The 12738-nt window shown below is 48.3% G+C and overlaps 1 protein-coding gene and 1 long non-coding RNA gene across 8 annotated transcripts in view; one reads left to right on the top strand and one right to left on the bottom strand.

The window, feature by feature from the left end:
- Positions 1 to 9142, top strand: part of Fam194c (family with sequence similarity 149 member C) — a 47433-nt gene extending 38291 nt beyond the window's left edge. For 2 of the 4 annotated variants that reach the window (XM_087658812.1, XM_087658813.1), the window contains 4 exons: positions 779 to 886; positions 1977 to 2119; positions 6936 to 7070; positions 7560 to 9142. In XM_087658812.1, coding sequence (XP_087514938.1) covers positions 779 to 886; positions 1977 to 2119; positions 6936 to 7070; positions 7560 to 7656 — 483 coding nt within the window. In that variant the 3' untranslated portion in view covers positions 7657 to 9142. 4 annotated transcript variants of the gene reach the window in all.
- The window catches only part of LOC102554857 (uncharacterized), a 65468-nt gene that overhangs the window by 28689 nt on the left and 24041 nt on the right, over positions 1 to 12738 (bottom strand). The gene's annotated exons all lie outside the window — the stretch shown is intronic.

The raw sequence follows: 12738 nt of genomic DNA on the forward strand, positions 1-12738 counted from the left end.
GTTTGAGGTCTCAATTTAAGTCTAAGGGGTATTGGAGTATAAGGGTTAGGGCAGAGGAAACCTTCTCCCTCCCTCTAGAGTAGTGAGGAGTGCTGCCTTCCATATCTACCCTCAGGCCCAGATATTAGCCAGTTCCAGAAGCTCAGGATTTAGAGCCCTCCTAAAGTCAGATGCCCTTTCCCCATTTCATGTCCAACCTACTTCAGTCTAGAGAATGTTCACTAAGAACCTGCTCTGGGCTCACCTGCTTCATGGAAATTCCTCATGGGAATGTACAGTTAGCTATAGTTCATCTGGGGGCTATTAACTACTCCTAAGGAATAAGATTTGGCTATCTTATTAGCCACAAGCAGCATGAATGGGGCCAAGATAGGACCTGAAGTAGTGGGGAGATGGTCAAGTGGCAGTGAGTCTTGGAGACTTGGTTTCTGCCCCAGCTAATAGCTGCTCATTAGTGCCCTTATCCCGAAATGGCTAAAGACTACAAAGGGGACAAGAGAGGCATCCAGTGAAAGGTGGGGTGAAAGGCTCCTCTGAGCTGGGCAACATAGCACGGCTCCCATCTTTAGACCTTCCAGAGTGAGGGACATCCCATGCCACAGATCCCAGGATGAATCTAGTAGTGTCATGTAAAGAGGAGCCACTCCAGTGATGGCTTCCCCGACAGAGGACTCAGAGCAGATCTGGAAACCTCCTCTAGGGACAGTGATGGATGCGGGAAAGTTAATGCGTATCTACTTGTATCAGGGTGACCAGTTCCCGTGTGTCTATTTGGCAGTGCCACCATGACCCTTACCGCCTGCTGCGGTATGACCTGGACAGCCCCTTGCAGAAGGATCCGCCCTTAATGGTGAAGAAGTTTGCTGTGATACACGGGATGGTTTTGGTGAGCAAGGACCTTGCTAAGGGCTAGACATCCACCATCATCCCCCACTGTCTCAGCCAGATCAGGGAGAAGAGGACAAGACTTGCCAATCTTCTACCATCCACAATGAGGCCCAGAGAGCAGGACTGACTGAGAGTCACCCAACAGACTTCCATCCCCCATCCTAGCAGATGGAGGGGTTGGGTGACATTCACACAGAGAATCAAGTCTATTCATCTGATTGTCATTAAATTATACTAAAATATTCTAAAACCTTTTATGCTTATTGAAAACTCAGGTATACAATCTAGAAACTAATGGTGCCTTTCTATCTCCTGGGCTCTTAACTCATCTATCCAGCACTCAAGTTCTGGAGCCCCTGCTAGGCCACACCCACCCAACATTATAGTGTCTGGACTGTAAGGTCTTTCTCAACATGCACACTTTAGGGCAGTAGCTTTCTAATTACAGAGCACCCTTCCACATCCTCAGCATGCAACACCAGAATGTTCACCTTGTTATCAACTATCCCACCGCCTTTGTTGGACAGTTAGGTTCTTTCCCTCTCTCCCTTCTCCCCTCTTTTCTTTTCCTTCATAATAATGTTATGATGAATAGCCATGCCCAGCCATCTCTATACCAGTGTCCTTGTCGGAAAATGATATATACAGAGTGGAGGATGTGAAACTGCCACTCCATAGGATGAGTTGAACAGTGCATCTTGATATGTGGTTTTGAAGCAGAGGGGGTAGATAGCTGTAGGCAGGTGGGCAGGAGTCTGTGGGTGGGTAAAAACCTGACCTTTCTGCATCCTGGGAGAGGCATATATACATCTGAAAGACTCCCATAGGGGCCAAAAGCTAGGCAGGTTGGGCTGCCCTGTGATGCAGGAGGGGCCTGTGCAGGGGCCAGGCTCAATCACGTCTCCCCTGGTTGCTGATAGAGGGTAGTGTGCTTTCCCGTGCTCTCAAAGGCCCGAATCCTAATCCATCTCTGAGCAGCCTGTGGCTAGTCCAACTAAGTCTTGGAATGTGGCCGTCATTATAGTCATGTTACTATGTCAACATATTGAGGCTGCTTCTTATTTCATTTCTTTCTTGTTTTCTAACAGATGTTTGCTGGGGGCAAGCTCCTCTTTGGGGGCTGTGTACTAAATGGCTATGGCTTCAGCAAGCAGAATCTGCTGAAACAGATCTTCCGGGCTCAACAGGATTGCAAGTTGGGCTACTTCCTGCCAGACAACTACAAATTCAAGTAAAACTAGACAAGCCATCCCAGGAGGGACAGTGGGTGGGAGAGTAGATGGTGCCAGAGGATGAGATGGGGAAAAGTCAGAGTGCGGAAGTGGGGTGCAGCCTCTTTCTACAGTCCTCTGAGCAAAAGGAGGGGTTTGCAGGTGGGAGAGCAGGCAGGAAGAGGTTTACAAGGTCATGCTGTTTGTCTCTCTGAGCCTTAACTTTGAATAAAGGGCCATGTGGGAAACAGAGGGCACTATTTCTTTGCCAGTGCCCTACACAGCTGGAGATACTGGAAACACATTTTGGGGAGGGGAGGCAAGAGGTCCAGCCATACCCCTCATCTGCAACTTAGGCACACATTGAGCTTGGTTTCTGCTGGGTTACCAGGTGGGCCTCACAGACACAGTCATTGGCGGGGTAGGCTTAGGTATGAGCATCCAGCTAGGGACTGCCACCTACTAAGTGTGTCCAGGCTGGCTCTGGTGAGTAGTGGAGCAGTCTCTGAGCTCAGGGCACTGTAGTTGAGTCCAGGAGGAGTGTGGGCTTTATACTGAGGCTGCATCCAATGAGCACTAGCACGTTTGATTCCACTGTCATCCGTGGTGCAGGTCCCTGGGAAACTTGCTCAGTCAGGGATCCCAAGACACAGTCGGAGCCAGTTTTACCCCGTATTATCTAGTGACTGTCAGGAAGTCAGGAGGGCTCCCAAATCTTTATCTTTTTGCCTTTAAAATGAAGATAACATTCAGTCTTGCAAAATGTTAAGGATTTCACACACAAAAAAATGTTTGTTAACAAGCTCTGTAAGTGGTAGACAGTGTTCAAACCCAGGATAATTGTTATCTGTAACATCTGTATGTGGACCTGAGCCACCTGTTACACCAAGTTAAGTCCATTCCCACACAAACCTGAAGATGTCTGTCTGTTTTGTTTGTTTGGTTGGTTGGTTGTTTTTCAAGACGTGGGTTCTTTCTGTAGACCCGGCTGCCCTGAAACTTGTTCTGTAGGCTAGGCTGGTCCCAAACTCAGAGATCCTCTGGCCTCTACTTTCCAAATGCTAGGATTAAAGGTAAGTGCCACCACACCTAGATGCAGTTTTCTGTCTTGATGCCAGCTCCCCCAGGGATCTGATCTGGGTTTTGTCAGTATGCCTCACCCTGAGATTTGGGATACATTCATGGGAAATCATGGAGCTCACAGCAAGTGACCTCAGTATTTTGGAGTACTCAGTAGAGAAGGCAGCAGGAAGAAGAGCCTGTGAGGATAAGGCAAGCAGACAGAAAACCCTGAGTGCTCTGAGTCCCCATCACTCAGAACACAAAGAGAAGGTGTAGAGTTATTGGAACCAGAGATCGGCAGGTCCAGGGAGTTGTAAAGCTGGGTCTCAGAAGCTGGTCACAGTTAAAAAAAATGCCAGAGATATATTGGGTCTTATTGGACATTTGTGACCATAAATCCGACACCTTAGATTCCCTGTATTTTAAAAAATACTAGGAAACAGGAAAGGAAGATGGATTTATTTTCACCTTTAACAAACGAGGAGGTGTCTAATTATAGCCCCCATGTGCTTGTGGCCATTTTGTACTTTATGAGACAAAGGTTATGCCATAAGAAAATGTATGTATGAGCCCAGAGCTCACCCCCTAACCCAAGCCTCTGGGCCCTAGGTGGGAGAGCATAACAGGAGTGTAGCCAGCAGCCTCAGTGGGAAGCACGTGTAGAACGTGGTCCTTCATGAGCAGCCTGAGTGAGGCTGTGTCCACCTGCATACAATACTGGTGACACTTACCCTCGGCCTTTTTCACTAGGTTGGGAACAGCAAAGGGAGGTCGCGTGTGGTTTGTAGGCGCCAGTGTCTGTAAGCAGAGACGCATTACCTGGCCACACTCACACTCCACCAAGGACTTAGGCACAGGAGGGACCAGGATAGGGCAATATGAGATATTCACGTGGGCTGAGCAGACCAGACAGAGAAAACAGTTGGTCCCCTGGAACACAAAGGGGCTTACTCTGCAGCAGTTCCGAAAGGTGCCTGTGTGTATAGGAGGCCCCAGTGCAGTAGTGAAACATCCCCATCTCCCTCTACCTGGGTCCCTTTCCCACTCTCCTTAAGAATAGAGTGGGCAGCCAGTGAGGACAACCCACCAAGAGATGCCTTTATTGCCAATTTGCGATTAACAGCTTTAAGTTGGGTAAAACATCTTTAAACTGGCTGGCACATGGGTTTTGACGATTTAAATGGATCATGTTTGAATTCCTGATAGCAGAAAGATGCCAAGAGCTCTTTCAGCTCTAAAAAGTATTACAGCTCTAAAAGTTCTCAGAGGGCTTCAGGGCACCAGTCCAGGGCAGGTTCTTGTGGAACAAGCCTGCTAGTCAGCAGCCGGAGCACCCACAGCAGCAGGTCTGGAAAGCTGGAAGCAACCCAAGGATGAATTCTCATCTGTTTGTGCACAGGGACAGCTCTGTACCCTGCCTGTCTTGAAGGCAGCCTTCACTAAGGGTAGCTATCCTTCAGTGAGGATGAACAACCGACTGGAGGCCAACCTGAAGTCTTCTATTTTTGATTCCTCCCTCTGTTCCAGCAACATTCTGTCTCTGCAATCCCCAGAACATCCGATTGTACTGGGTACCCTCTGGACCCTGATTGGCTGAATGTGCAAATAAAGTGAAGATAGGACCACGCAGGGGAAAGTTGTTAAGGGAGAACTCAGCCCTGCCCCCAAATTTGCTAACACTTCACAATCAGCCATTCACAAGCAGGTTGAGAAGACTGTCTACAGAGGCAGGGACACTTGAAAGACAGTTTTTTGTCTGTTCCTGGTTGCTATGGAAGCTCAGTAGGCGGATCTTGGTCAGGCTGCTGCTGATTTTACTTTCCTCTTGTGGCAGCAGAGTGCATGGTTGTGTAGCACTTGCAAGTGTGCCTGTGGTATCCTGGGGTCCTTTGCTGCCTGTAGAACTGACATGGTCATCAGGGAGAGGAGTATGGAACTGTGGGCTCCAAGTTCTCTGTTCTCTATTGCTAGAGTCTGGTTGGCTGTCTGTAAAGAAAAGCAACCCAGGACCCTGAGCTAGGAGGTCCTGGCACAGCACATATTCCATACGGAAGGAGAAACTGAGGGCCAGCAAGGAAAAGGATGTGCTAGAAATAGCAAATAAATCCAGGCTGCACTACAACCATGACCTTTACCTTCTCTGTACACAGTCATGGCCTGGAGGGATGGGACATAACCATCTCAGGGTTGTTTTTACAGGAGACAAAAAAGTCTATCAGAAACAGCCACACTCTGCAGTAACCAAAATGCCTTGGAAACAACCTTGGCCCCACAAGCCGAATGCTCTCCGCCAACTGTAATGTATTCAGTGGACCACAGAGGACATTGCAAACAGTTATGAAATGTGTGAACGACAACATCCTTTATAATTGCCCATATCCCTTGTAAGTCACAGTGGGAAGTGGGAGCTGCTGAGTGCCCTGTGAACAAGAAAGGGTCTCAGGAACTGCCGGCCTCCTGTCAGACCTGCTCCTCCCAGGCAGCAGAGCACTTTGCGAGCTGCCAGGGGCCCATGCTCAGTGCCCAGTCACCTATGAAGTGCCCTTGGTAAACCACAAGGCAATCTATGAAAGACAGAGCATCTTATAAACTAGCAAGTTCACCAGGACTGAGGCTGGAATGAAACCTGGTAATACGGTATGCAAATGCCTGTGTGAGAACCTAACGGTTCATGAACATCAAGTGAAGGCTTGATTGTGCTGTGGGTGCTTCCAGTTACTAGGGGGCTCTTCACCCCTGGGTCACTCTACTGTACCCCTCTCTTCTGCCCACCTTAGAAGAGGCAGGGCCAGCTAAGTCACAACAGAAGGTGGCCAGGGACTAGTGAAGAGAGGCGGCTGCAGCAAGCTGCCATGTTTCACAGGTTCATGTGTGAAGTCCTTAGCTCCACGGTGATGGTGTTAGAAATGTGGACTCTGGGAAGTGACTAAGCCACAAGAGCAGACATCATGAGTGGAGTTAATACCTATAAGCTCGCTTCTCCCTTCTACTATGTGAGGAGAGTGAGAGGCTGCCATCCACAAGTGTCAGCAGGCACTCAGTCTTTTGACTCCTTGATGATGGACTGCCAGTTTTGAGAAGTGAGTGCAGTTCACATCAATGATCTGTTTGCCATGCAGGCATAGCACTTTTAAAGCAGCCAGAAGGACCAAGACGTATGGCTTAAGCAGAAGATGTGTGTCATCTCAGTTCTGGGGGCTGGAAACTGGACCCAGATATAAGTGGGCCACAGTCCCTCTCATGTCACATTTTAGCTTCTCTTTGGCTTTGGTGACAGCATTACCCTGATGTGACACAAGTCATGTAGGATTAGGGGACGACCTCATTCCAGAATGACTGTATCTCAACTAATCATGTCTCTACTGATGCCACATTCTAGGGTCCTGGGGTTGCAATTTCTGCATATGAATTTGGGGGAGACATTTGGTCATCAGCACTGCATGATGGCAGCGTGTTCTTGGCCTCTGCTCAGCTCCCTTTTGCTTTTTTGCAAAGCCATCTGGAACCTGTGGGCGTTGCCTGTGCTCATTGAAGCATGGACCTGGTTGTTGGTGGTATGGGAAGGAGGGCTATGCAGTCCTTCACAGAAGCCAGGAAACTGACCTCCTTTGGTCCTCAGGTTCCAAGAGCAAACAGCCTCTCCCTTGTAACAACTAGGAAGAAGAGTGTTTGCTAGTGTCTCTAGAGTCTGAACAGGTTGGGATAGCACTCAGTGAACTCTGGGCTCTCACCTCTGACCTCTAAGCTATGTCTTCTTGTCACCCTGTCCTGCAGCATGTCAACTTATCTCTCGATCCTGGATGATTCTGAGTCAACTAAAAGACCCCCATCTGATGAATACGAAGGAAGTGTCTCTTCGGTGGCACTTGTGGACAAAGTAGAAAAAGAGCCTTCTCCCCCCTCTGAGAAGTATGTCTTCCCCATGACTCTAGTTGGCAGATTAGGAATGGCTCATTACAGGATTCCCTAACATAGAAACAGGCCATGAAGGCCTACCGTGCCATGCCTTATGCCTTGGTAATCTGTGTCCCCACTGGGTGTAGGTCAGGCCAGCCCTTGACTTACAGCTTGTTTTGCACAGTGTTCCACTGGGTGTCAGGGTTGTGCACTGGGTGATACACTTGGTAGCAAGAACCCAAGTCCAGATTCAACTGTCAGAAGGATGGAGGCTGCTTTCAACTCCAGCAAGTTTCTTGGTGATGGTGACATGGAACCAAATAGCAATTCTGCAGTGTCCCTCTTTCCAAAAAGATAGAAAAATGCTAGGATCAGACTACCTGCCCAAGGTGGAGCTGTCCCCTGCCACTCTCCCTCCAGGGCAGTGCCATCATCAACTAGGCCAGGCTCCCTGCCTATTCCTTGATGCTCAGCCCCTGCATCTTCCCATTGTGTAATTAGGGTGAAACCGCCTGAAGTAGAGCCACAACCTTTCAGCAAATCGAGGAGGAGCAGTAAGAAGAGCACTAGCTGGAAGAAGTCAAACTCTAAGAAGTGATGCTGGGATAGCCAGCAATGCCCTCCCCACACCCAGCCCCACCTCCTGGTCTCCCACCCCCGTTAATAAATGCGAGTGCCTCCAGTGTCTGGATGAGGAGGTGGGGGGTGGGGTGGGACAGGCCCATCTCTGACCTCAAGAAGGCCAGAAGTCCCGGCAGCTAGTTTCAGGCTGGGTTCTTGAAAACTCGCTACCCCCAACTCAGAGCATCCTCTGAGGCCAGGAGTAAGCCTGAGACTACCATTCTGGGGAACAAATGTCTCATTTGGCCAAGGGCCTGCCCGCTCAACCATTCAGCAACCCTAGGGAGCCTCAGAAGGGGCTGGACTGTGTCGCCCATCCTCTTTTGAGTGGGAAAGACTTCTGGTAGAAAGAAGATGAGAGAGGAGAAGGACATAGAGACTGAAGGACATAGAGACTGAAGGACATAGAGACTGAAGGACATAGAGACTGGAGGTGAAAAGAGATGAGGAAGCAGGCAGGAGAGAGAAGGATGTAAGGGCAGAGAGGGATGTCAAAGGAAGAAGGAGAACATGAGGGAAAGCAGGGTGGGCTGAAGGCCAGAGTCTAGCAGACACCTTGCAGGCTCTCATTCCCATTTAGTCCAGCAACGGAACACAGGTTTAGACTGGATTCTCACTCCCCCGAGTTCATGGTCCTGGAGCATCTTTGTCAGCATCCAGAGGTCCCAGGCAGCTGTCCTCTGGGGTGTTTGCCGCCTTGTCCCTTACCTTAGAGAGAGCTGGATCTCTCACAATTGTATGATTGGTAGGAACCATATCCCCATAGCAGAGAGTGGAGGGTCTGCCTTGGCCTTTGTGCCTAGAATAGAGTCCAGGTCCCAAACTCTAGGCTGCACTTGGTGATGTATTTTACAGATAAGAGTAAGAAGGCAAAGGGCTAAGGTTCTGTTCTGTCCTTGCAGATAGGTACCCCTAGAGCTGGTGAAGGTCAGAACCAAGGCCTCTGCCCAGGCTACTGTCCGAAATGAAGCCTCAGACCTGCACCTCTCTGGCCTTCAGGCTGTGTACTCCGCTGTGCTCAGGTAGATATGCTAAATAGTTAGTGCTCTGTGCACAGGAGAAGAGGCAGGGCAGGTCCTGGTGCTATGCAGGATGCTCATCACCCTGGAGGGGGCGGGGTGCCTCTGAATAGAGCTCCGCCCACGGGCAAAGCAGGCAGTGACTGTCCAGAGCAGCAGCATCAGATTGCTCCTGGCAAGGAGGAGGAGGGAGAGGAAGAGGGAGAGGAAGAGGAGGAGGTAGAAAAGAGGAAAGCCTTACTTCATGGAAGTGCCAGAAGAGAGGTAGGCTTCCCTCCACAGTGGCTCTCACAGGAAGGCACTGGATTGTCTGAGCTGTGATTAGCATAGGGCTCCTTAAACCTTTCCCATTTGGGACCAAGCAATGTTTTTTTTTTTTACATAAATAACCCTGCGCATATAGGTATGCAAGCATTTACTGATAATAAATGTATTTAAAAACAATCCTCTGGCATACTTTCCATTTATTAATGAGAACAACTTTGAATCCTTGTGCAATGAATGTGTTTATGGATTTTACATAACCTTGACTGAATATTCAATGCTATAAAATTTAGAGTATCTTGTCACTGTAGAATTGATAGGTATTCTAATTTTATAATCATCGATGCTAAGAATCATTGCCATTTTATGCAAATACAAAGTGGCAGAAGTACATTTAGGGCCATTTTAGAAATGGTTGGGTAGGGGCTGGGGATTTAGCTCAGTGGTAGAGCGCTTGCCTAGGAAGCACAAGGCCCTGGGTTCGGTCCCCAGCTCCGAAAAAAAGAACCAAAAAAAAAAAAAAAAAAGAAATGGTTGGGTAATTTTAAAATAACGCATTATGTCCAAGTAAGGTTTGTCCTAGAGTTACAAAGTCGGTCCAACTTCAAGCATCAGCTGCCATCACTCCCCATATAATAGACTAAAGAAGAGAAACCAAGCACTAGCTGCACTGGTGAGGAAATGCAGCAGAGACAATCTCAGCAAACCAAAAGTAGATCAACATCTTAACTCCAAAAGGCTGATAAGAGAAACCTTCAGCAAACACTTTGCTCATACAGACTCTTTAAATGCCAGTGAGGTTAGGACAGAGACAAGGCTGCCGCCAGCACTGTCACTCACAACATGCACTGGAGACCTGAGCCCTACACAAAGACAGCAAGCGACAGGATACGAAAAGGATCAAACTGAGTCACTGCAGATGACTGTTCTCTACCTAGAAAACCCAACAATCAATGGGCAAACATCAGAGCTGTGACCCTAGATAAAAGTATGAAGTCACTTTCTTACCACAAAAGGCCCAGGACCAAGAAGCAGGACCTGTGAAGTGGAGTCCTACGTAGAAATGACATGCCTCGATGCTTTGATCTCAGAGTGAACTGAAGCTGAGAGGGGGAGCTGTCCACTGGAAGCCCAGCATGTTGACCCAAGGCCATCAAGACACACCACAAATCAAGGGGAAAGCCATTCCCTGCACTCTCCCTCGCAGCTGTGCTGGGACTGGGCAAGCAGCTTCGGCGTCTGGGATGTTGTCATCTATAAACTGGGATGTGTCAGAGCAGCAACCCCAGACACAGCGCAGAGAACGCCTTGCGCTTGGGTTTGGGATATGTATATGAGAATGAATTATAATTATTCAGCACATCCCCCTATTGCCATTTTCCACACTAGCAGGGCCCACCTACCCCTGGGTTGTCTCCCAGGCTCCAATATCAGGAAGGGTTAAGGAGCTTGGCTACCAGCTAAGCAGAAATAGTATTAGATTTGAGCAACATAGCATCCCCATATCTGTGCAATCTCCCAGTCCCCTGCCCAGCCTTTGGAAAGCACAGCCTAGCTGAGGCTTCTCTGCCCACTGCCTCCTAATTACCTCAATCAAGGAGAGAGGGTACTCCCTATCAGCTCCATCCCCCAGCTCAAAGAAAGCTCTGAGTTGCCCTAAGTCTGTCAATTCACATGTGGGAGACTGGGCTGTGCCCACTGTTGGTCCAGTTTGAAGGAAAGAAAATAGGAAAAGGAAGACAGAGGTCCTGAGGTGGAGAACAGGTGCTGGGGAATTACTGTGACTAGGTGCCCTGGGTCTTAACTCATCCTGCTATGGGCCCAAGCAGGGGGCTTCCAGCTGCAGATTATGGCCCACTAATGAGTTGAAAACTCCATTTGGAGGATGTGATCCCCATTTTGAAGACGATAGCTGGAAGAGGAAATGGTGTGGTGCATGTAGAAATGTGGCAGGCTTTACTTTCCTACCCTGAGTGTAATATCTGACACACAGGCTCTGAAGCACACATCAGCCCTTGCCCCAGCCACGTACGTGTGTGTGTGTGTGTGTGTGTGTGTGTGTGTGTGTGTGTGTGTGTATGCGCACGCTCAGATTATTTAAAATGACTGTTGGTGGAGGACCTAGTTTACTATGAACAGTACCACCCCTGAGAAGGTGGTTTTGGATCACATAGAAAAGCAAGCTGAGCAAGTCATAAGGAACAGCCATTAAGCGGCATTCCACTATAGCCTCTGCTTCAGTTCCTGCCTCTGGGTTCCTGCCTTGAGTTTCTGCCCTGCCTTCCCCTGAGTGCTGTGGAATTGAGAGCCAAACAAACCCTTTCCTCCCCAAGGTGTTTCTCGGCATGGTCTTTACCAAGGACATAGAGCAAACTAAGAGTTTGTATGGTATATATATGCATGTGAGGGTGAGCACACAGTCCTGCATTCACAGAGGCCAGAGGAGGACATTGGGAGTCCTGCTCTATCTCGCTTGCCTCGTACCCTTGAAGACGAGGTCTCGATGACCTAAGTCAGGCCGTGGCCATTCTCCTGTCTCTACCAGACAGTGTAAGAGCTTTGAATTCAGCTCCTCAAGCTTGTGTAGCTGTTCTTCTGCCCGCTGAGCACCCAGATCTCGAGCATGTAATGGTACCTCCTCACGTCTTTAAACTGTGCTTCCCTAATGGGTTTCTTTCTACAAGTCATTTGCCAGCTGCATCTCTTAAGTGCAGTGTCTCTTTAGGTGTTTGGTGTCTTTTGTTAATGAGGTTGTTGTCCCCTCATTATATGTATTTATATAATATATAGTTTATTATATACATTATATTATATATAATTATAGTATACATGTATTATATATGTAAAATATATATAGTACAGCATATTTATATGTAAACCTCCTCCCCCAGAGCTAGGATGGACCCAGGGATTGGCACATGCTAGGCAAGTACTCTATCACTGAGCTTTAAGCTCAGCCCCTCGACCACAGTTTTTTGTTGGATATATATTCTGTAAATATTCTCTTACAGTCTGTGGCTGTCTGCTCTTTTCTTTTCTGGCATTATATTTTGCAGAACAGAAGAATTTAAGTTTAAGTCCAGCTTGGCGACTCTTTCTTCCACGGGCCACCACATCTTTGCTGTTATAGCTAAAACAACAGTGTCATAACCAATATTATTTAGATTTCCTCTGGAGTTTTGTAGTCTGACTTTTTACACTTTGGCCTAAGACCCATCCCGGGTTAGGCTGTGCGACAAGCTTAAGTCCCATGCAGATTCACCGTTTGGCACATGCCTGTGTAACACACACAGAGCATACACATCACATCCCCTGTGCTCCTGTGTGAACCGCTGGCTCGCAGCTCGTGCGTGGCCTCAGCTACAGGTCTCTTCTTGTCTCACAGTCTGTTTGCTTGTTCTTCACCATGGCCACAGAGACTTGGTGCTGGCTGTGATGTAGTATGTGTTAAAGTCTGGGGTTGTCACCAAGCCTTGCTCCGTCACTTTTTTTCAGAAGTGGAAATTGAAACACCAAGATATTAAGTCATTTGCCCAATGTCCGCAGCCTTTCTCGTGGCCGGTGGGAATGCAAGCCGATGCAGCCACATGGGAAAGCACTAAACTCAAATCCTTTGACCACCCAGCTTGCATTTGGGACCTAGATTGAAACAGGAAATGAGGAAAGAGGAGAGAAAGGGAATAAGATGCTTGGTAGGTACTCTTGACTATCAGCCTCAGAGGGTTTCAGATGACTGGAAACAAGCATCTGGGCATGCCCACAAGGTGCTATTACCT

The sequence above is a fragment of the Rattus norvegicus genome, chromosome 4 (assembly GCF_021556685.1).
Source record: "Rattus norvegicus strain SHRSP/BbbUtx chromosome 4, alternate assembly SHRSP_T2T, whole genome shotgun sequence".
In the NCBI taxonomy this organism is placed as follows: domain Eukaryota; kingdom Metazoa; phylum Chordata; class Mammalia; order Rodentia; family Muridae; genus Rattus; species Rattus norvegicus.